A 24,979-nucleotide genomic window follows, 5' to 3' on the forward strand; every position below is an offset into this window, starting at 1 on the left:
TTTTCCCATATGGATCAACCCGCTAGATCTAAATGTTTTTCTGCTTGCGTGTAAAGGGTAGGAAGTTTTGACTCCCTCCCCCCCCCCTCCCCCCCCCCCCCCCCAATGCTTTTTTTGGTCATGAAGTCACTTAGACTTCTTCTCATTTCCTGTGCTGGAGCTAGTACGTTTGTAAGCTCATGACAACCACCCCAGAACATCCCAGGAAGAAGTAATTCACAGAGAAGGGAGTCTGAAGGCACAAAGGCAGAACCCCACCTGTGTAACCTGGAGGACAGACACACTCATACGTTTCCTGGCCGTGGGGATGACAAGTTCCTCCGTTCAGGCAGGGCTGGGACACATAGCAGAGGTGAGATTCTGAGTATTGACAATCCTCTCCCGTGAACCCTGGAGCACATTTGCAGGTAGGCTTTCCTATCAGAGATGTGGTTTCACAAGTTCCCCCATTCTTACAGGTATTGCTTTCGCAGGGGTTTCTGTACTGACAGTAGTCTCCAAGAAAGCCTTCTCGACACCTGCAACAGAGAAGAAATTACTCGTGGCACACATACCTGAAGCCTTGCTGTTCTGGGAAGATACCAGGAATTAAGTCCCATCAGCAGAGCAAGTCTTGGAATTTGCCATAATTAGTGTCAACACTAGCAGTCCAAAATGCTAACGTCATAGATGTAACAGGGCCTTCCTCTGGGACTGTCCCGAACAAGACCACTGGAAACTCAAGTTCTGATTGTGAAATGGCTCATTACAAAATAAATAAATAAATAAATGTCACATACAATCAGAGTTAGTTACATCAAATGCAGAAACGTCTTCTCGAACTTCCCTTCAAAACTTCAGTAAAAGCTTAAGTGGTAAAGAACTGCTGAGTAACAATTAATTCCTTGCACTTACTCACACTCTAATAAGCATTTGTTTTGAGAAGGAAATGAAGCCGTTTCAGTAACAGGCATTACCATGAGGTATTCTCCATCTTCCCATGTGTCTATAAACCTTGTACAAATGCAGTGTCTGCGGGCCTGAAGATCTGTAGCAGATTTTTCCTCCAGAACACTCCCGTGAGACAGGAATACTCTGTTATCTTCATGTTAATAAGTGCATCTGGGACTGTGACATGCTGAAGCCTGCACTCGGCGAGCAGTGCAAGCCCTGAAGTCAGGTCTCCCACGCCCCTGGTTAGCACCCGAACGACAAGGTCGTCGTTCCTCTGTCTCCCACAGAAAAACGAGTACACACACGCTATCTGCAGCTAGGGTAATATTTTATACAAAGCTCTGTGATCGCAGAATAATTGCAGTTATTTCTCTCTAACCTAAACTTATGTCAATACAGTCTGACTACACTTGTCAGCTGTAATCCATCTTTGAACTGGCCTTTGTACTATGAATTTTCCATTTAACTTTCAGCAATACAGGACCCAGGCAAGAAACCCTGCAAACCCCATCTTTGTGTTACCTGCAGATCCATTTGCTTTTTTTAGGTAGCAGAAAGCTGAAAGAGTATATGCTGGATACAAATAACACCTAACACACAGAACAGGACTGTCCACTTGCAGTTTTTTCTACAGTGCACAGCTGCGTGCTTTAACTGGTAAGTAACCCGAGACACACACACATACACACTGAGAGAACAATGTATTTCACTGCAAAAAATTCAGATGTGAACATTAACTGCTTTGTTCCACATCAGGATAGGTGCAATTATTAAATCAATGAGCCAAATCCAAAGGGAGAGAATTCCCTTTGGATACACAAGGAAACACACAAAGTCTCTAGCTAGACCCAAACCAAGAATGTGACACTAAATAAACTGCCTTTTCCTCATGCTTAAAAGCTACCACCTAAGTGAAGAGGCTTTAAAATTTATCTTAAAAATCAAGGATCGGTCATGAGCCTTGTTGTAGTCTGAATACTACTACAGAGATCTGCCTCTGTTCCTAAGCTAGTCAACACTCCTATCAATGAGTAACAATGGAAAACATTAATGCTGCTCAAACACACAGGTAAGAGAGAACTCAAGTTCTGGATAGAGAGGAGTAACACTGCTTAACAAGGCAGTCACCATGCAAAGTGCGCTTTAAGTGCCGAGATGTTACACATCTAGAAACAAAACACATCTACAGCATGGTCCCCAAAACAGGAGACTGAGCTGGGACAGGCAAACTTGTTCTGGGGGCTTCCAACAGTCAGCTGAACAGGAATTCCTAGCATGACAGTTTGGACAGGGATATTTTAGTTGTACAAACAGCAAGTATCAAGTAGGAGTAAATGAGGTTACGCTACACCTGATACTTACATGGCACCATTACTGGACCACTACATCAGTTCTGGTGTCTGCCCTTTAAAAGGGAAGAGCCAAAACAAATTCAAAGAAGACAACAACAATGATTAATAGAAAACTCTTGACACAACAAAAAGCTCAGGTGGCTCAGTCTACTAATCAAAGGGAAAAGCGAGGGAGACAGTTAATCAAAAGCTCCAAGTACCCACAAAGAAACCCAGAGTTAACATAAAGTCCCCATCTAGAAAGTACAGTGACAACAGCACTGAGCAGTTAGAAGTTCAAGCTAGATAAATTCAAATTAGAAATAGGGCATTTTCAGACCCAGGCTTATAGACAGTCTCTCAGCAGTGGAGAGAAACTACTGGAACAACGTATTTAAGGTTGCAGTGGAATTTCTCCATCACTCATGCTTGTTTAAAAGAACAGCAGGATTGGCTGTTTCAGAGAGAGTATGCACGCTAGTTCAAACACAGCTATTCTGAGAGCTTATTATCCCAGTTACGCAAGGGGTCATTACTAGATGACCACAACTGTTTTTTCTCATGTTAAAATTTATTAACTAGCTTTAGCTGTATGTCTGATGCAGGAAAGTCATATAATAGATGTGCATAATCGTAATTTACCATTCCCCACACCCAAATTAGGCTCCTTTCACCATTCCTTAATGCTTTCAATTTCAGAGCCAAGAACAGACATGAAAGAGTTTTTGCAGGGCAAGGCAGGATTAATAAAGTTACAGAAAGCAACTCCTGAGACCATACCATTTGCAAACTACTCCCTGCCTCTTGTGCCATCCCTGGTAGAACAGCTGAAGGCTGTCGCTCAGTGTGAGCCCCTGCCACCCCACACAAGAGGCAATCGTCAGGAAATTTGGGACTAAATCACACCAGTTCTATAGACTTCTAACATCCTAACTCCCTCCTTGATACGGGTGAGAAATCAGTCCAAACACCAGCGGGCTACAGCACAGCTGTGTAGGAGCTTGATCACATAGAAATCTGGCACCCAGCAAAGACAGCTGTGCCAGAAGTTGGAGGACTGCTCGACTCCCACGGCATTCAAGCCTGCACACGGTGCACTGGCTAGCTCTGCTCAGAGACTGTCTGGGTAACTACAATTAAATCATGTTTCTCAACATCTATATGCAGCTGATGAACGTGTAAAGTCAAATTGAACTTCAGTCCCAGAAGGCTTACAAAACTCCATTGCAGGGATTTCTTCTGGTTTCACCGCCACCCATGAGAGGAGGGTTTGGCAGCTTGACCGCCTTCAGTGTCAGCAGTACACCAGGCTCCTCGGACTAACAGCAGCAGGCATAGGCCAATGCACTTGTAGTTCTCTGCACCATGAAAGAAAGAGCAACAAACCAGAACTTCACAGAACCCCACCTAGGAAATCTCATGAGGCAAACAAGAGACCCTACAACACCACTCACCACTCCAACAACAACAAAATAAACCAAAGCACACTTAAAGATAAATCCTAAAGTGATTTTTTTCATTGAAAGGCTGTAAAATCAAATGAAAAGTCTAGAGGAACATCCCGTTTTTTGTCCACAAGCCAAGAAACCACCAAAATAACACCTGCTCTCCTACCTCCCAACACTCAGGGACACTGGAAGGTGCACTTCACTGTTGCCCCTAGCTAACAGGGAGGAGGGATCCTAAACACTGATCAAGAGTATTACTGATATGATTTAGAAGGAAAGCTGAGACCTATGCTCCAAGATGACATTAGCAACCATCTCCCACAAATGGCCCAGCATTTTGTACACAAATGTTCTGGTACAAAGTTGAAGAGAGCTCCAAGACTAGGCTTGTTCTGGTATCTTCTGAGGCTAATCAGAAAAACATGAGGGTGCACTCCAGAAGGGAACAGCAGAAGCTCTTTTAACTTTAGCTCTTTATATTTGGAAGGACAAAGCCTTGCAGAATATGCCAGAGGAAAGGTGCCTGCCTGGGGAAAGATGTTAAGTCAGGTATACAGTCCTTGTACCCACCATTTTGTCCTTCTCCTAGAGAAGCACTTGGTCACACAGTTAGGGAGTTTTTCTCTACAGCAATTCAGTGCAATCATTTCTGAACGTTAAAGAACAAAAAACCTACAGTCCAGATTTTCAACCATGTCCCCTGTCATCAACATTTCTAGGCACAAATACTAGTAATTTAGTTCTAAATGTTGGTGTAGACAAAACTGCAAATATTTGCCCCTGATTCATGTTGGGCACCACATTGTTTTTCTAAAAATAGAGACAAACACTCAAAAAGCGGGGTCTAAGTCCAGACCTCTTTAGAGGATATGATTATCCCCAACAGCAACTCCAGCTTCCCACCACCCTTGTGCTGCTCTCATCCCAAGCTGCTCTTTAGGAGAACAACAACAACAAAAAAATATGGCACTTGTCTACAGAGCAGCTTAAAATTGTAGCAGCTTGTGTCAGCTCCAAATGACATGCTCAGAACAGGAAACTGAATCTTTTCCAAATAAAGGCCACTGTTTCTCCTCAGTTTTCCATCTAACACTCAGAAACAGAAACAGGAAGATAAAGTTTTTTCTGGCACTTTATGGAAGCACATGAGGTCTCTTAACCTACTTCAGCAGGAATTTAATCTTTTAAGAACAAATTTCACATACAACTTAATTCAAATCATGATTTCTGAAAGCTAGAGAGTTTGAAATGGGAAAATGTCCTGTGGGCTGCATCAGCTATGCAGCTGCTTCTAATTAAAGCTTCTCCTTTACTCTCTCTGGGCTACTTTCCAGCACAAATACTTTAGTCAGAGCTCAGCCCATTTTTTTTTTCCTCTTTCTTTTCAGCTCCAGCCTGCATTTGCCTTAGCTCAGGCTCTCATGGAACTAAACAAGAGACGTAAATCCAAAATGAAGGTATTTATCCAAATCTGAAGTATCCACAGAGCTGCATTCACTCTAACAACCTAAGGCTACAAAGTGAAAGTAGAAGACTCACAAAAGCTGCATTTTTGGCTCTTCTGCCACAAAACTATATTGAAGTTGCCTCCAAATACTTAGTTCTCTCTTGCTTTCAAAAGACTTCTGGAAAACATGTCTGGCCTCTTGGAAAAAAACTCATCAGCTGTACTGTATTTGCTTGGGTACATTCATAGGACAGTTTCTTCAAATGCACCTTATAGACTGTTTTAACCAGTCTTCCAGATGTTTGATTTTTCATGGGAGTTTCCTATTCTGGCCCAGTGATATCATCTGGAGATGCACAGAAGGAAGCAGCTGGTTTTAATTTAAAAGGCAAAGGGAAAAACTTCCTAGTAGTCTTGCTTCTTCCCCTCCTCAACCCAACACTCCCTTCACTTTGATTGGAAGATGCTTCGACAGCAGAGGGGGGGTTGGGGGGGAGCAAAAAAATGCAGTCTGATGACTAACGTGAGAAGGGTCTCAATGTTATTTTGCTACAGATTTTAACCAGACTTCCCTCTGGCTGCCGGGTTCTGACTCCCACACCTACACCTCCTCTCAGGAGGGAGAACAGGATTCTCTGGTTAGCTTTACAAACGCTGCTTCCCATGTCTCAAGGCTCCCATTTATGCGTCATACTTTGAATGCAAACTATGGGATGGGACAGCCTCCCTGTTCCACGTTTAAAGCGGTACACAGCAATTGTTTCTAGTCCACAGAAAGCTTTTCCACAGTATACCATGGACTGACAGCAACCCAAGTCTGAACGGGCAAGGTTTAGTTCAGCATTTTCTGACCATCGGAGCTATGAGCAGCTTTTGGTCTGCACAGGCAAACCACCATAGAAAATGTTGATGGAGCAACTCAAATCACCACTCTGTTCCCAGATCTGTAGCTAAAAGTGTGTGTACTCTCCCATTTTTCCTCTGCCCTGGTCTCTAGGGTCTCCTTTAACTGCTGAAAGGAGACAGAATGAAACAGGAAAGGGCAGCCAATTCTCAGAAATGGACAACTTTTCAACTTTTACATTTAACCTCTTATGGAAAACTCTCAGACCTCATCCTGCTACAAGGTCTCCTATGGGTATTCCCCATTCACTGGTCTGGAAGCAACTAGTCTCTCAAGATAGACCCTGAGAAGATATCTGCTGCAGTTTGAGAAGCAGTTCTGCAGTCTAGGATCTTGTCTTCAGCCCCAAAAGTCTTCTTCAATCCAAGTTAAAATTCATTTATGAAGATCCAGCTGGAAAGAAAGGCAGGTCAAAAACCTGACAAGAGGGTTGCAGTTACCAGGGGCTAGAACTGGGACAGATGTTGCTGCTTTGAGGTCCTCCTGTTGCCACTCTGCAGATAAGAGGTTAAAACTGTCCTTTGCAATGTAAAAGTGTGCACAAGCTTCTGCACAGGGTGAGAAAAACACTGAAGAGGTAAAGAAGCACACAAAGCTGCACAGATCCTGACAGCTTTGAGCATGAAAGGTTGTGCTGAAGAAGACTGTCGTTTTGGACTCAGCCAACTTCAGCAGTCTCCACTTTTGACTAAGCACCAAAAACAAGCCATAGTTGCCCCTGTAATGGTTTCTTTTTTCCTAATATTACTTATTTTTTTAATAATCAAGGCCCAACAAGAGACACTAGAGTCAAAGCAGTACTTTGGTTCATAGAGAGGTAACAATATGCCTTCTGGACACACAATGTGCAACAAGACTAAGGTCAAAAACCCCATTCTTAAAAACCCATAAAGCATGAGAAATAGCAAGGCCCATTTTCCTCCCTAAAACCTGGAGCACCCCTATGACAACTCAATTCCTTCTCACTTCTGCTTCTCTCCCTGGTACAGTCTTGCTTCTGCTCCCTGTCACCAGGGCACAGGGAAGCTGGGAGAGGCCACCGTTGCCAAAGGTGGGGAAACAAGATCCTCTGCACTTCAGGGCCCTGCCCCACTCCAAGCACAGAGGGACTGCCCAGCCCTGCATCCACCTGCAGCAGAGGAGACTCACACTCAGAAAACAGCAGGCAGTGTAGCCAAAAATCTCTATACTGCTTGCCCTTGAAACAGCTCCCTGTGCCCACACCTCCTCAGCCTGCCTGCAACTGCAGAAACACTGCAAGTTAGCAGGACTGTCCCCCAGACTCCTCCTCCTGCTACTTTCCCAGCCCATCTACCAGCAGGGAGATGAGAAAGGGTTTTCCTGTGATTTTCACAATTAGCATTAAGCAGCAAGCAACTGGCATCCTACTTCTCTGCTGGATATGAGAATATGCAAGAAGACACCTTCATTCTTAACACCTGAATGTGCAAAAGGCTGCTTAGAGATGCTTTGAGGGAGAAAAAAAAAATACCCCATGACAAGGAAAAAAAAAAAAAAGCCCACCTCAGTGCAACCCAACACCAGACCCCCAAACTGAAACTGCCTTTTGTCAAAGCAGGACCCAGAAAGCTTGGAATGACAGGTCCCCTTTATACTGCTACTGCAGATGCACCCACATTCCTTGAAAAAATGTCTGTGTCCCCACCATGCTGCCATGGGATGGCCGTGGAAAGATCTCTCAAACAAAAATTCTGACCTTGGAAGACACAAACACAGGAATGCGTAATTTTCTAAATATAAAATCAAGGTCAAAGAAGGGCAGTAATTCTATCAAACAGTGCCACAAACTGAGAGCCATGGGCCAGCAGCGTCACCAAGGGAACGGAGCTACTTAGAGGGTGCTCACAAGAGCAATCTGATAGAGATCCAACTCTGATTTCCTTACAAGGGTCACAATTGCTGTTCCCATAACAGAAGCCAGATGCACAAGAATAAAGGCTTCTTAGCAGAAAACCAGCTCTCTCTTTTAATGGAGTAAACGCTACAGGATTTTCTGACAAAGAAAGCTGTTTCAGCACTAAGCTGTCACTTGCTGCTTTGCCAAATACCTAGGCTAGATGTTTTGCTTATCAGTGCTTACGTTACTCATGTCTTATTCATCAGGTATAATTATTATCTCTGATGCAGGTTCTCCCTCAGCAGTTCATTTGTTTCTTACAGACAGCAAGATTAACTAGGTGGACTGACCACACGCTAGAACAACTTGGCCGAGAGGAGGTACAGAAAGAGGAAGAGAGCCTATTAGAACAACTTATTGCCCAGCAGAGGAAGTACTGCAGAAAATTTGAAAAAAGTGGAAGGGGTGGAGGTTTAGCTAATCAGCAAGGGATCCTGCACAGCTAGAAGCCAAGCTACTTGCTTTAGTAATAAGTACAGTTTCCTAAACGAAACATTTCTATTCTTACAGGCATCAAAAAATCAGAAAGTCCTTTAGGTTACTACACCAGGGAGAGACTTCCCCTATTCAGAGTTCCTCATAGTGCAGAAAAAAAAAATAGTTAAAACCAAAACAGGATGCTAAGAAGCAGTCTGCTAAAGGTAGAGACTCCCCAGTTGAGGGTTTTTTGCTATTTTTTTCCTTCCTTTCTGAAAAAAATAATTCTTGAGCCAGAACCAGAAGACAGACAAATAGTAATCTCTGTATACAGGTTTCTATTGGCCTTTCCAGTTACTCCAGCACCTGCAAAGGGACCAAGCTGTTACTTGAAGGAGGGGTTGGCTTAAGACCTGCAAGAAGACTTTGAACAAAAAGGAAGAAGGCAACATTAGAATTATAAATAACTCTGTGCACTAAAAATACATAAGAGTTGTTAAAGCTGCCATTGTGGTAAGGGATATGTGTCAAGATCTGTACTCCACTACACAGAACAGAAGTCAACAGCATGAACCAACAAATTTTTCTAAAAAATTTTTTTTACAGTCTAAGACATGGTTAAGATGAACATGCAAGTTGGAGAAAACATCCTTAGGGAGGCACCAACATTAACACCAGTCTTGCTAATTACTTTCATCATGACCCACATACTTTGGCTCCAGACTATTGTGCTTAAGTACACATCAGAAAGCCCTACCATCACACAATTTCTTGTTTCAGTCTCAAAATACAGGTGAAAAGCAGGAAAAGCTCCAGGTTTCTTTTCAGGAGGGCAGCTTGTTTCTGTAGACAGCAACATAAAGCCATGGAAAGGGAAAGACTAGGAAGCAGTCTTTTACTCAACAGTTAAAATTTTGAAAACAAAACAAAAACCAGGGAGTAACAAGTTACATATTTGCCTTTCTATGGCCTTTCTGCACACCAGGTATTGATTTGAAACTGAGAAGAACCTCAAATTAGATTATGATTTCCACTTAGTGTGCCACAGGTGCAACTTAAGTATATTGAACTTTGTATACTACATTAACAGAAAGAACTAAAGATTATGTCTAGGGCAGATAGATACGTAGAAAAGGGTGAAAAACAGAGCTGTGTGTTAGCCAAGCTAAACCAACAAGACACAATTCACTAATATTTCAAGAACATTATAATTAAGAAAAGAAGGATTTAGCATGCTCGGAAGTGGCACAACTTGCACTGATGAAGTAAATAAGGCTTAGAAAATAATCCATTTACTGCAGATACAGTAAACAAACCCTAACAAAAAGGATTTCTCTCTTTGTAAAGTATCACTTAATTAAAAAAAAAAATTCTAAATCCTGCAGTTTGAAAGGTGAACTGCATTGAAATCGCTGTGATATTCTCCAAACATGACACACTCTGCCATAGCTCCTGCTGATCAGCTTTCTTTCCACACAGCAGCAAAGTGAAGGCAGCCTTGAAGATGGGTGCCAACATTTACCAAAATCATTTAGGTAATAAAGACAAATGTGGGTTTGTTTTTTGCAACTCCCACATGTTACTTGCTCTCCAGCATGTGGAGTTGGCACGCTTCAAAGTGCAGAGTCGTTCTGAAAAACCTCCTAGAAATATTTAATTTGGGGCTGATGCTCTAGAAAGTAAGGGAAGTAAGGAGAAAGAAGTTCTAACTTAATTTGTGGGTCAGGTAACAAGGTACAGAGTTTACCTCTTCTGGCTTCATTTCCCAAACTAGTGCAAAGAAATCAAACTGACAAGATCCAAACCCAAAAATCTGAACTCCAGATTTTCTTATGTTATGAAAAGTTAGCACAGAAGAACTAATGAATTAACAAGAAGCACCAACTCCACTAAAACTGTTACACTGAATGCACCCAATAAGATTATCTTACCAATTCACATTTTCTTCGTGGCTAGGACCCTACATAAGAGGACTAGCAATTGAGTTGATTAGAAATTAAACCTACTTACTTGCAATATCCTGTACCATTTTGATATGGAATGCACTTTCCCTCATTGACACAAGGCTTGGAATCATCCATACACTGCAAAGCTGAAAGAAAAAAAAACAGTCAAATCAGTAGCCATACATGTCAAGTCAAAGCTTCATTAACATATTCTGGGGAATGAAAATCTTATAGCAGAAAACGTTATATGACTGGAACAAAAACAAAGACACTATCGCATAGTTTAATTTAATCTCTGGCAGCATCAAAGAAGAGCCAGACTGAAAGAAGAATAAAGATTTGTTCATCAAGCAACTAAATGTTTCCAAAATTTCTTTTACCTGTATTTTCAAAGTAAAGCATGCAGTAGTTTCAGCCAGCTACAAAGACAGCCATGTCAGTACTTGTGCATTTTGGGTTAAGTGTCACCAATTACTACTTTCTGATCAAAAGTCTGGACTGAAATTCTCTGAAACAAGAGGTAACTACCCCCTAAGCCTTCTTCCACAACACTTTTGTCTCAATTTTTTTCCTTTTCTAGGGACACCTTGCACTGAAATAGGGGCATCTGTCCCTCATAAGCTCACCTACTGAACATTTCTCTTGATAGTTACTATGTTTTAAAATAGGCATTAGGTATGATACAGTCCAGGGCTGGTCAGGTTTTATCCAGGCCTGCTTCAAGCTCTAGTGAGGCCTGTTCTGATGGAAGCAACACATCAGCTCCAGCTCTGCCATGAGCCTGTCTCTTCATGGGGACCTGAAGCAGCACACTGTGACTATTTTTGAAGTGACCAGAATCAGGAGAACTAATGGAAACCCTGCAAAAGCAGAGGGCACTCTAGAATCACAAAAATTTAGCCAGTTCACCTAGACCACAGCCTGGCATGTGAATGGCACTGAACCAGTGGATGAGGTTCTGAGAACAAAAGATCTGGGTCCTAGCCTAAACTTACTCACACACCCAGAAGTCACAACCTCTTCCCAGCCTCCAGTTCTATCTCCTGGCCTCTAAACACACACACATCCATGCCTTTCTGGATCCCACCTCATCCCTTACTGCGTTTGGGAAAGCACTTAGCCAATCTCAGTTAAAGGCACCTAGAGGCATCAATAACATCCAACCACCTAAACTGCCCACTTGTGTACCAGCTGCTGTAGGGCAGATGGCACTTTTTTTTGTTGTTGTTTTAAGGATGGTTTTCCTTTCTTCAAGAAGTATTAAATTTTCAATACAAACTCAGCAAGAGGCATCAGTGAAAACTGATCCAAACCAGCACAAAAGTTTATATGCTGGTGACTAAGGAATGGTGCTCAGAAACAGAGGAGTTAATTCATCAGTTCCACTAAGCTCTCCCTGCCCAAATTTGATCCAGCAATTAGACAACTTGGAACAGACTCCAGTTACTGCTATCCAGGGCTTGAAGTGTTATTTCTCAATAACCCTGGTGCACGTAAAGAGGACACGTGCACTACAAGGTACCAGAGGAGTATTTCACGCTTGCAATCCCTATAGAGAACACAGTTAAATTAATCCCAGTTGCCCAGGAAAATTATCAATATTTCCCACAGTGCGAGTATGCCTGTTAAAGGAGGCACTTGGATGGCACTGCTTAGCTCTCAGGAAATGAACAAAATTCCACTCTGAGCCCCTCTCAGATAACCCCTGAGGTCAGGGTTACTAAGCGACAGAAATATTAACACAGATTTTGCATGGCATTCCCCCCTACAGCGGCCAAAAACACTTACACTGATTTGCACCTGTCTGACAATTTTTCATCACATTTAACAGCAACGTCCATGAAGCTTTGACTCCAAACCTCATCTGCTTCTGTCTAACACGACAGCAGCTTGTTTTCACAGCACAGATTAGCTCCAGTTCGCATGGTTCAGTTACACTGCGTTCCAAGAGAAACTGCAAAAGGACCTGTAATGATTTGGACTTCTCCAACCACCTACACTACTCCAGGGAAACAGAGGGAGGTCAAAATGAGCCTTACCACATTTCACAGAACCCAGAAGGCAGGCAGAGTTGGTATTCCCATCTCACTACTTTGAATTTTCCTTCTTTTCACACCAACCAAGCCAGCGAAGCAAATACTCAGACGATTATTTCTTTTGTGCCCATGGTTTCAAACACCATTTTGTAATCTCTTCAAGTACCCACGTCCCCAGTGAGAACTGAACAGCCAGCTGATTTTGTAACTCATGTAGTAAAAGCTTAACTAGCACTTGGCCAAAAATATCTCCCAGCACAACTGTGGGGAAGGAAACAAGAGGGTGATGGCTTTTGGGGTCAGGGTAAGGATCCTAATCAGTGATTCCTGTTTAGCTTGCTAGGCCAAAAGCAGACCCAGCAGAGAGGCTTTAGCAAAGTAATGATTAATTTCTTCTGCTTTCTGACAAATTATTCCTGCCTTGAACTGCCGTTTAGCGGGTCATTAAACTACTACTAGTCCTTACAATTCTTTGACAGAGACACATAGTGAATGGGGCAATGCAAGCAGCTAAATATGTATCTTGTATATACCAAGTTGGAAGTGAAAGAAGCTAAGGAACTAAAAAGCAAAAAGATCTTTTGTATTTTTTCAGATAGGCTGAATAGAAATGCAATTAAGGCTTAAGCAAATGTAAATGTAACAATATTCTATATTAAAATGAGTATTAAAAAGTAACATAACCACTTCTCTTTAAAAAAAGAACTCACAAGGGAAATTGAAGACTACAGTTCTCACAGTAAAATTAGCATTTCTGTGCACAAAGCACTGTCTTCCTGTATTTCATATCTTCAACAATTTCACAATGCATATAAAACTCAGGCATTTCAACATGGCTTACTTCAAAACTATTTTTCTGCTATTCTACTGTGTTGTGCTCAAGAGTTAACAGCTTCAGGAACTCTACCCTCTACCTCAGCCAGCTTAAAAGTATGTTTTGCTACATCCATTAGTTTAACTGGACATACTTTGTTGTGCACAGCATGAGAGAAGACAGCCTTGTCTTGAAAAGATAAAACCACTTTTCTAGAAGCCATATACAGATAGCATCAGCATGCTGTCCAGGCTGAGAATCTAACAGGCTGCTTTTGACAGTTTTCTGCTGTGTTTAATATATCAGTAATGGTGAACTACTTGTTGGTTTTCTGGACTTGCTATAGCTTGCCAAAACCACTAAGGGCTCTCAGAAGCTGGGTTAGCCCAGACCAAGCACAAGCAGGGATGTTTCAAGTCTCTAGTATGCCAACAGGTCTTCCTGGGGAAATCCCATGGTTTTTTGATGTATTGAACCACCTCATGGTTTCTTTTGGGCATATTACAGGAATATTGGGAAGACACCCCATGCCTATCAAAAGGCTGGCTTCTTAGGAAGCAGACAGGCCACCACTTGGTGAAAGGAGTACCCCATCTTTAGCATGGATCTTAGCAGAGTTTGAAAGTCTTCTCTGACAAGGGCTCTAAGTGCATCTGAGATGAATGTTATTAGCTGTATTAACCAGCCTAGAGTCCATACAAACCCTTGCACATGCCTGCATTTAGACACACATTTTATCCTGACCCTTTTAACTAGCCTACCAGGACTATCTCCTAAGGCCAGGGGGGAAAAGCAGGTATCTGCTGCTGTAACATAAGTGCAAGCAGAAAGTGTTACTCTCAGAAACACTGTAGGAAGTGCCACAATTCTCAACCTTCAAATCCAACAAAGCTCATACTCAGCTGGACTAGTTTCACCCAGATTTAATCTTTTTGACTGAAGGGACAGTTAAAGCAACTCTAGGAAGAAATAAAAGTTGTGTTTCTGCCACTCTGTTCTTTAGGATGCTAAGATGAACTGGAAGCTGTGATTTGGCTTCTACATTTCATCTGTCTGCTATAAATTCAGATATTTTCTAGGCTAAAAAATTAAAAGAACTAGTGAAGGATTAGGATCAGAAGTTGTAAGTGTCAGAGTTCAGCTTTTAAGAAAGAAGATTGCTATAGGGAAACATGGCCCTAACCAGAGAAAGTCTATATGGGTTTTGTTGTAAATACTAAAAGGAAAGCAATGCCAACAAAGTCCTCACCCATAGGTTCAGAAAAAGTCCAGTAGAAATAAAAATGCAAAATAACAAAACAATTAATCCTGCGAGGAAGAAATGTTATAAAGCTCATTTCCTGAAGCTTTGTGGCTGATTATTCTGCATCTAGGAAGGTGTAGGCTCTGACCAAAGGACTTACTGCAAGTAAGGGAAGAGCAGTATTATGGCAGAGGACAGTGCCGAGCTGCTAGCACAGCCTTCTCTTTGGGAGGACACTACATGGGTCAGTCTTGCCTCTTTCTGTCCACAAATTTTCTGATTCATACAAACTCATTATCTATTAAGAACCTAGACCTCTGTCATATTTGTTTGAAACTTGTCCATAGGTTCAAAACCTTTCTTGTGGAAGAGGGTGGAAAATAACCTACTTTTACATAGAAGAACATTCAGACTAAAAATACATTAAAGACTAGAAAGCAAACTAAAGGACAAAATAGATTTCAACAGCCTCTATGTAATCATGGATTTTCTGTCTCAATTGACATTAGTAAGAAATAGCCTGTCATTTCAACCATATTACCTGTTATACATGAAGAGAAAGGAGGAAAAAGGATTTAAAGCCCTCAGAAAGCAGCAATGCTGAGTGCATGGGGAATCCCCATGGAAGTTCATCCTGTTTGCCCATCAGCTCCAAAGAGGGTGACCATGCATGGCCAGAACCACCAGCTACACTACAAATCAATGGGGTCTCAAATTCCAAGGGAGCTAAAACCAGCTGTTGAATCCCTTCAAGAAAAAACAGAGCATGGAAAAAAAAAAAGAAGCTAAGGAAAAAATGCTGAAACATGAGGTGCCATTCTGGAGGAAGAGCAGTAAATCCTCAATACACAAAAAGGCACAAAATCTATTCACAGCAGCACCTCACAACTCAGAAACAGCTGCTGAGAAAGCTGGTAAGGAATAAGAAACTGCATATATGGAGAGAATACCCAAAGATAACCAAATTTTGGAGGAAAACCACAAAGAAGCAGTGATAACTAATTATGCTACTCACTAACCTCAAAAGATTACAGTTCCAGTGAGATTATGTACCAGGGAAGAACCCAGTAGTAAATAAATGTGAGCTGAAAATAAGAAAACAGCTTTTTTCTTAACAGGTCACCAATGGCAGCCAAGGGGGAGGAAGCAAGCTAGTAAAAAACCTTACTGCAAAAAAGCAATCAAGCCTTATATTCAGCTCACATTTAGAAAATGTTAACATTTGGGGAATTTAAACAAGCTCAGCTGTTAGCACTTCACAGACAAAGGGTAGTAGTAAAGGACAAATCTTGTCTACAAGGCATGGAAATAGTCTGCAGTGTAAAAATTAGTAAGACATCTCCACTGCTTTTACACACAAAAGCCTGAAATAAATTGGATAATGCAAGACTCGTCAACGGAGAAGCTGAGCAGAGCTCAGAGGAGTGTGACAACACTCAGCCAACATTGTGTACTTTTTTGGGAGTGAAAATCTAAACTGATTTCCTTCACTAACTTATCTAGAGAAGCATTTAAAAAAAAAAGCAAAAATATTTAAGTGGATTTCAGAAGAACAAGCCTGTAAGAAGATGAAACTTTACTTTAGAAGTGGGGTTTTTTTAGGGTTTTTGCTTAGTTTGTTGTTGTGGGTTATTTTATTGGAGAGTGCTAACAGCAAATCTGACTACATTAAGCTCTCAGACACACAAATCTGTATGCCCTGCCATCATCTTTTCCAAATCTCTCCTCCGAACATCTAGGAAACAGCAAAAACTAACTTGCCCTCATAAGAACAGGGCTGGGAACTGTTGTGCAGATGCACAGGCCAAGTTGAAGTCTTTCTGGTTTTGGGGTCTCAGGCCTAAGAAGCTGCAGAAGGACTGTTATTTCTGTTAGATGCAGCTACAGCTCATGCGACACTGGCTCCTGTTGAAGAACTACATGTTACAACACTTTTCAATTCAGGATGAACTAGTACTACAGTTCAGAAGTCTCTTAGTCACCATATTCTCCATTTCGTCGCACAGCTACTGTTCTCTGCCTTCCCCTATTTTCAGTTTTCCAAACAAAGCCAAAATGTCTAAAATCCAGAACTGCAACATAAAGCATTTGGTTACACACACACAAAAAGTTTTCAACAAAAAATGTAGGGAACGCAATTAAAAAGCTGAAGAGGGACTGGCGTTTCCATGGCAATCAGGCAGACCAGAGCCATGCTCGCCTCTTCTCCAAAGTCTCCCATATTCTCCAGCCCTAAATCTTTATTAATTTGAACGTTAAGCATGTTTGCCTGTGCAGAAATGCCAGCCTGCTGCTTGTGCTTCCACAGCCATCCAGGGTGACCTCAGAGAAACGAGATGGAGACTTGCTGCATGGAACAAACAGCAGCCGCCCGTGCCATTTTGAGATACAAAGCTCTTTTTTCATCCCCATAGCAGTCTATAAAAAGGACATGTGCCCTAGGAACAGACTATTTTCTAAACAGAACGAACTATTATTTCTGCAGCTCTCAGATGACTGTGTTTAGAACGATACAAGCACTGTCTCTTCTAGATGGGCACTGACAGCCCTTGACTTCTTGTTGGCAAGATGATTTCATGGTGAATTCATAGAAACTAAGAATATAACTACAAAAGGACTTTCTAACACAGATGCTTCAGGAAGCTCTTATTTTCCCCAACATGGATGACGTTTCCTAACATGTCCCAAAGGAGTGATGAGAACTAATAATCACTGTATCATTCCTCCACAGTCATTAGCCAAGAGTACAAACTTAAAGGAAACGATGTTACATCTGGAGTTAAAAATTGTGACTGTTTGGTTTTGCTTTAAGTAAGATTCCCAGTACCAGAAGAAATAGACTGCCAGAGTCCTGCTGCTGTTTTTTCACCCACTCCTTGTCCTGGGTACAAACCACAGCCACCCAACAACCCCTCTCACAGCACTGATACATTTTTTTTTAAATGGCTGAAGCTGAACAGAACCAGACAATATTGAAGAGAAATACCCACTTATTGCAACAGCAGCAAGACACCTAAAAAAAGGAAGGAAGGGAAACAGCTGTGGAAGCTGACAAAAGCCCAACCCACTCACTGTAAGGTTTTCGAATGCCAAATGCCACCAGAGGCATGAGTCCTCCATTCCCAAGGATTCAAGTCCTGAGAACGTCCGCAAGAGGATCTTCACGTATTTCTAATCTGACTAAGTGATGCCCTGCAGGAAGCGAGGAGAGTTAGCCAGATTCTCATCACACTCCCTTTTGAAAGCCTAAATCAGCATCTTTGATAAGAACAAATTTGATAGACAGTAACACCTTCAAAAGATCGAGTAAAACTTGCTCTTCCGTAAGCAAATCCATACCAAGCAGACTGGCACTGCCAGTGCTATCTGAAGTCCTCAAGTTTCACTCTTTGAATAGTAAAGCTCTCCAACTGCAGTCCACATCAGCCCCACTACCTTTGCATTCCTCTAGACTAACATGTATTGCAACCTGTCAGAAACATGGGCTCACGCTCCCAGCAGCCTGGTGAAACTGGGATCAGCAAAACCCAAGCATGAATAATGATGGTGGGTAATGAGGGTGGGCTTTCCTAGTGAGGATTCCTGTTCCACCCCTTGCTGCCTGATCAGAAGAGGAGTAAATCGTTCACAGCAATTATCAGGAAAGTATCCTCACCAAAAGCACAGGTGTTGCTGCCCCACCCCAGCTTACTGCAACTTCAACTGCAGCCTTTTGCAAAACTAAACAATGGCCCAACTGGAAAAGCAAGTTGCTACACCATTGGGCTTGCATGATGAGGCAGAGCTCAGCAGCCCAAACCATAGCGCTCAGTGCATCCAGGAGCCTCCTATTTATTGACCAAGAAGGCTGACATCAGGTACCTGCCCTCTCTTGCACAAGAGCATCAAGACAGTTGAATATGCACCTGAAAAATACCCTTTCGGTGACTTCATCTTTCCCATTATTCAAGCCACAGCTCCCCACTCCCAAAAGCCTGATGCAGGTCAGGATCTCACAGGAGTAATTTTCACTCTAGATTCGTCATCTCTCACAACCAGCTTTGTTTAGCACTGGGAAGAGATTGCACCCACAGTGCCAAAAATGTCTGCAGCATGGGAGGACCTCAACCAGCCTGGTAGGTCTCCACATCCAGCCAAGTCACAACATGGGACACCACAGCTACTTCTCCTCTCAGCAAAGCTGGCCAAAAGACATTCAGAAAATAAGTTGGGTTTTGTTTTTTATTTTTCACTCCAACCACCTTCTTGCAACATGTTAGTAAAACGGAACAAGTCAGATTCAAGCAGGGGTTAGTGGAGAAAAACAAACAAACAAATAAACAAACAACTAACATTTGTCCCAGTAGACAAATAATGACCATTTCAAAGTCAAACCAGAAAGATTGATTAGCCTGACTACTCTGTACCCAAGGCAGTGATCCAAAGTCTGCAGACAACAGTTTCCACTCCTAACCATATCAAAGAATAAAGCTGCTGAAATTATCAGTATATGGTTCAGTTGCACACTAAACGTGTTCCACTACCACTTTCTCCCAAGTCATCTGAAGAGCCATCCAGCCTCTCGGGAGCAAAAAGGAAGAAGAAAGAACGAGAAGTCAGAGAAGGAATCAGTGACTGCTGGTCCTCGAGAGCTGTAACGTGCTGTAAGGCTGCACATGCTTTACTCCAGGAGCAGGGCTGCTGCTGGGAGAGGCATGAAATCCATCGGAACGCAACAGTTCAGGCTGCAAGACATACTGCAAATGCCAGCGTGCGACCGGGAAGGGTGACAAAAAGCAGCAGCTTCTTCAGACGTGCACACATGGCTTCACCGTGCCTGAACTGATTTAACAATTACACGAGGAGGAGATGTAGAAATTCCCTCCGTGTGTAGGCATTTCCTCAACAAAGAGGCCAGAAGGCACACGACGCACAGGCGTTTCAAGCCGTGTAAAGCACTAAAACCATTTCCCCCCGCCTTTTGAAATAAAAAACCCTCCAGCACCCAAACCATTTATTTATATATACATATATATATTATTTTTAAATGATTTTTCTTTTCGCAGCGGCACGTACGCGGCTGCTACCGCACCGACAGCGAGGGGCGAGTTCCACCGCGCTTCTCCGTTACCTGTGAGCTCGCAGGGGAGGGCAGCCCCCGGCCCGTACCCCCCTGCCCACGGCAGGGCAGCCCCCCCGCCTGCCGCCCCCGCACCCCCCGCGGGACCCGCACCCCCCGCCGGGACCCGCACCCCCCGCCCGCCTCACGGGGGGGGGGGGGGGGTCCCCGCTCCCCACGACGAGGCGGCGGCCCCCGGCGGGGTCACCCCCCGCTCTGACAGCCCAGGCGCAGCCGCCGCGGCCCCGCCGCTCCCCCCCCACCGACCCGCGCCCCCTTCCCCGGGCCGCCCCACCACCCCTGCCCCGGCCCGCCCGCGGCTGAAGCGGCGCCGGGAGCGGGGCCGCTCCTCCTCCCCCGCGACGCCGCGCAAGCCAGCGGCTTGCGGGCAGCCCCTCTGCCTCCCGCGCTCCGCCTCAGCCCCCGCAGCCCCTCGCCGCCCCGTCACTCACCGGCGGCGGGCTCGGCGCGGCTGAGCACGGCCAGCACCAGAGCCAGCAGCGCGGCGAGCGCCGGCCCCGCTCCCCGGGCCATGGCCACGGCCGCTCCCGCCGCCACTGGAACGGCGCGCTGCGGCGCGGAGGGATCTACCCGGCCGCCGATGGCGCCTGCGGCCGCCCCGCGCGGACGGACACGGTCGAGACGCGCCGCCCCCGCTTCCTCCGCCGCGCCGCCCGCCACGCCCCGCCTCCCCCGCACCGCTAGGGGGCGCCTGCACGGGGACCGCGGGGCGGGGCGGGGCGGGAGGGGACGGGCAGGGGGACAGGGGGACGGGCAGGGGGACATGCTGGGGGACAGGCTGGGGGCAGGGGGCAGGCAGGGGGACAGGCTGGGGGACAGGGGGATAGGCAGGGGGACATGCTGGGGGACAGGCAGGGGGACAGGCAGGGGGACAGGCAGGGGGAGAGGGGGACAGGCAGGGGGACATGCTGGAGGACAGGGGGACAGGCAGGGGGACAGGCAGGGGGAGAGGGGGACAGGCAGGGGGACATGCTGGAGGACAGGGGGACAGGCAGGGGGACAGGCAGGGGGAGAGGGGGACGGGCAGGGCAGGGGGACATGCTGGGGGACAGGGGGACAGACGGGGGACATGCTGACGGACAGGCAGGGGGACAAGGGGACATGCTGGCGGACAGCGGGACAAGGGGACAGACAGGGGGACATGCTGGCGGACAGGCAGGGGGACAGGCAGGGGGACAAGGGGACAGGGGGACAGGCTGGGGGAGAGGGGGACAGGGGGGACAGGCAGGGGGACAGGGAGACAGGCAGGGGGACAGGGAGACAGGCAGGGGGACAGACTTGTGGGCGGGGGATGCCCGGGCCAGGGAACAGGGCGGTGGGGCTGGGGGCGCCAAAGCAGTGAGGCTGGGGGTTAGAGATGGCAGCGGGCTGGAGGGCTAGGACACCGGACACGTCGTCATGCCCCGCCGTGGGGTGGTGGCAGCGGTGGGAGGACAGCAGGGTCCTCCACCTGATGGGTCGGAGGTGCTGACAGCTGCTGGGCAGGGGTGATGGAGCGTGGCCCGGTGGGCAGGTACCGATGGGAAGGGACGCCCCAAAACAACCCGGAGGTTCATCCGATTGGTGAGGGCAGCCTTCGGTGCAAGCCTGCGAGCTCAGCGCCCCACGGCTCAGCCCCACGGCTGCTCGTGCTGCCACAGCTCCGGAGCAGAGCCGGGTTCCCACGGAAGAGGTCTTGGGAGGGGGGGCAGCAGCTTGAGTTCGACCTCTAGATCCCTCCCAGGGTCAGTCATCATTTAAAGCGTTAAAAATCCTTCTGCCCTGGCTCCAGCTCCCCGAGGACTGAGAGCCCTTTGTGTGCGGTGCTGACACGGCAGCCTGGCCCTCCAAGGCAGGATTGTGCTGGGTTTCGGGGGAGAGAGGGGGCAATGAATAAACCTCACTGTTTTCCCCCTGTAATTCGCCAGATCCCAGAGCTGCTCCCAGGCGTGGAGCTGGATGGTCAGTGCCCCTACTATCACCAAGATTTTTCCAGGTATCCTGGTGCAACATGAGTGACAAATCCCTCACTGTCCCATACAGCTGCCAGAGCTTCCCCTTGCTGCTCCTGGGCAGACGATGGTGCCTCACAGCTGTGATGGCCATCCCATGGCTCTGCTCCCAGCATACTTCCCTCCCTGCAGCTCCTTGCCTGCCAGGGTGGAGGCCAGAACCTCACCATGCCCAAAGCTCCCCACATAGAAAGTTATGGGTGGTGGCAAACAGTGCTTAAGAAAAAACAATCCCAAAGCCAAGCTGGGAGTTGAGGGACAGGCAGGAATGTGACTGGAACAAGGAGGGCTTGGGGACACTCTCCCATGGGTCTGTCATTAAGCAACGAGCAGCTTGCAGAGAAGTTATAAATATGTTTTAGCATTGCTTCTTCGTACATGCCCCGTTACAGCCCCATTAACAACACTGTATGCAAATGAGAAAAAGCTCATCACACAGACTACACACAGGCAAAAAGTGGCCTGATCCTCCAGCCCTACCAAGTGCCACCTTACCCCCAGTTTCCCACCCAGAGGCGACTGGTGGCCAGTGCTGCAACTCAAGGGCTGTGGCAAGGTTTTCCATAATTTTCAGCTGTTTTTTCCTGTGCCTTGCCTGGCTTTGCCCACAGAGAATCTTACCCAGATGCAGGAACTCATCCCTGACAGCTCCAGGTGGCAAGGGGAGCTGGGCAGGGGAACAGGGAGGGTGCTGGTGCCTGGCAGAGGTCTGGGTGCATTCGGGAGCAGGAAGCGATGCCAGCTGAAGGATTAGGAGAGCTGAACAGATTCCATATCCACAGCATCGCTAGTTAAACGGCCCCAGCAATTAGGGAAATCCTGGCACTTTGGCTGACAAAGCCAGGGGGATCAAGCCCTCTCTGTGGCTCCATGTTCAGCATCCAACTCTGCAATGATTCCTGTTGCCTGCTCCCTAGAGCTCTCATTTTGATTCCGGCGGGTGCAGACCACGCTCCAGCCCCAGCATTCTTCAGGCTTCCCACCCTGCTGCTTTGAACCCAGCCCATGAGCCAGGGAGACACTGCCAGGCAGAGAGGCCTGGGGCTCTGCTGTGCTTTCCCCAGCTCTCCCCGCAGAAGTAAAACATACTAAAACAGGTGCTTTCTGGGGGGCCTGGGCATGCATCACATTGCTTCTCCTCTGCCCCTCACCTTGGAGGAACTGCTGATTTCACCAGCTTTGCATTGGCTCTCTCAGAACACATTGTGTTTTAGTGCAATAACTTTTCGGTGACATTGCTGGTGGTTCAGGCATTCAGACCTCAGCTCAGCCCACACCCAAACCCCTGCCTTACATCCCAGCATTTTACACACTCAGATAAACTGCCTAATTTTTACCTGCCCCTGGTCTGGGGGTCCTTAGGATATTCTTGAGTCATATATCCCAGCTTTCTCTTTTGCAAACAGAAGAGCTGGGACCCTGTTAAAATGGAAGCTGAGGGTTTTTCTTAGTTACAAGATGTCAGCTGCCAAGAGGTTTAAGAAAAACAGCAGGGAGAGGGTTTCCAACAAAATCCTCAGGGCTGGCAGCCTTGTGCTTGTGCCGCAAATAGCTTGTCCTGTGGCTCATCTGCTAACTCTTAACATTCACATGACTTGGCTTACTCTGTGATTACCTTACCTGCCAGCTAGTCTAGTCTTAAAAAAACCCAGAGAAGTGCAAAGGCATTCCTGCATCAGGCCCCGCAGGAATGTGCCTGGAGCCCTGAGCTGCCTCTGCTACTCTGCTTAATCGCCCAGGGAATTCATACCCTCCGCCTTCCCTGCTGCTGCCCTTGCTCTCAGCAGCCCCTGGAGAATTTACGTTGCAGGCAGAGCTGTGCAGCTTTTACCAAAGTTGGTCTGACGTATGGGGTGGCTGTGAAGCTCCCAAAATGCTCCTGGCTCAGGGCATGTGATGGAGCAAGAAATGACTGAGCAGCCAGGGCTGTAATGACGGCTGGCATGGGGGCCCGGCTGTGGCTCAGGGAAGGGGCAGCTGCTCAGCACTGCTCAGATCTGTCCTTTTTCAGGTCTGTGCCGCAGACTGTCTGTGTAGATGGGAGCCCGCAGCTCTCCCCCTGGATCATCAGGAGCTGGGAAGCTGCAGGGGCGATCTGCAGCACTGGACTGCTCTCCCAGCACGCACAAAGCCCATGCAAGCTGCCCCTCTGGGCACTTCTCGCTGTGGCCTGGCCACCCGAGCACAGACCCCATCACCTGTGGTCCTCATGCAGGTAGGGGCATGGGAAAGCAGAATAGAGGCTTCTTCCTGCTCCTGCAGGACCCAGAGCCTGGCCTCAGTCTCTGGCCATGCCGTTACATCCCTCCTGGCACCGGGCAGGAGATTCGTGCTGCTCTGTGCAGCTGAGCCAGAGGCCACCCAGGTCCCTTCTTGCCTCAATGGTCCCCTTTCCCAAGGCTGATGCTGGGGGCAAGATGCCATGGCAGCTGCAAGGAGCTCATGGCTGTGCATGGGGGACATGCAGCTCAGGGAAAGGCCCTAGGGAGCCCCAGCACATCCCAAGCTCTGCAAGATCCAGCACCACGGGAACCACAGAGGTCCCAGTGCGGAGGCCACGGGGTCACCGTGACTCCAGCAAGCACATTTAGTTCTGCTCCTCTATGCAAATCCTGTGTCTGCTGCCGCTTCTGGGGGATGCAGCAGTGGCTGATGAGGAGGGTGCACTTTCCACTCTGGGTGCTTTGCCTTCAGCGGGGCTGGGGAATCCCGTTTCCAGCTCGTGCAGGCAGGGTGCCAGGGGAGCAGAGCATGCTGGGGCAGCTGGGGAGCAACAGCAGGGCTGGGGTGCTGCTGGTGGGGTGCTGGGGGAAGGAAAAGAAAGATCAATGACAGAGGAAACAGGCTTATCATCTCTCTGCAGACAGCCTGGGGCTCAGCCGCAAGGGGTTTTCTGAGCCATGATTCAAAATCACGCTGGGCTCCTCTGTGAGGCCGTCAGCCCAGAGAAAGCCCCATGGTGGGGGTCTGGAACCCATGCCTGGGTGGGCACAGGGAATGGGGACTCTCCAACTTCTGCTTTATCTTCTCTGATGGGTTCGCAAGCTCAGGTGTGAACACAGCCAGGCAGGAGCAGCCATGTGGGATGCTGCATAGATCGGTGCTGTGGACACAGCCCCTGGCAAACCCTGGGGTACCCCTGCACCCACAGGGAACCCAAACAGAGCCCAAGCTGGGGGAGAAGGGTGATGGCTAAGGGGGAGGTGGCACAGCTGCCCCAGGGGAAGCAGAGCTAGGGACATGTGTAGGCAGCCAGGTTGGAAGCTGCCCAGAAAGTAGAGCAGAGCATCCGTGGTGGAGAGGATACCCCACATCTCCCTGGTGCTGGCTGCAGAGGCTCAAGAGAAGCTGGACCCACCAGGGACTCCCAAAGGACTCAGGACTGGAAGACCAACAAGGAAGGAGTGAGGAGGCTGCCAGGGGCTGAGTGGG

At 46.8% G+C, this 24,979-nt stretch overlaps 2 protein-coding genes across 8 annotated transcripts in view; one reads left to right on the top strand and one right to left on the bottom strand.

Moving 5' to 3' along the window:
• The window catches only part of NOTCH2 (notch receptor 2), an 85,155-nt gene extending 65,034 nt beyond the window's left edge, over positions 1-20,121 (bottom strand). For all 7 annotated transcript variants that reach the window (XR_007890071.1, XM_051625258.1, XM_051625259.1 and 4 more), the window contains exons 1-3: positions 19,988-20,121; positions 10,409-10,490; positions 259-518 (exon numbers count right to left, since the gene is read on the bottom strand). Coding sequence is in view for 6 of the 7 variants with exons in the window: in XM_051625258.1 (XP_051481218.1) it covers positions 259-518; positions 10,409-10,490; positions 19,988-20,069 (424 nt within the window). In the remaining variant the exon portion in view is untranslated. The remainder of the gene's footprint in view (positions 1-258; positions 519-10,408; positions 10,491-19,987) is intronic.
• The window catches only part of MTA1 (metastasis associated 1), a 240,216-nt gene that overhangs the window by 35,590 nt on the left and 179,647 nt on the right, over positions 1-24,979 (top strand). The gene's annotated exons all lie outside the window — the stretch shown is intronic.

Source organism: Apus apus, chromosome 7, assembly GCF_020740795.1.
Source record: "Apus apus isolate bApuApu2 chromosome 7, bApuApu2.pri.cur, whole genome shotgun sequence".
Taxonomy (NCBI): Eukaryota; Metazoa; Chordata; class Aves; order Apodiformes; family Apodidae; genus Apus; species Apus apus.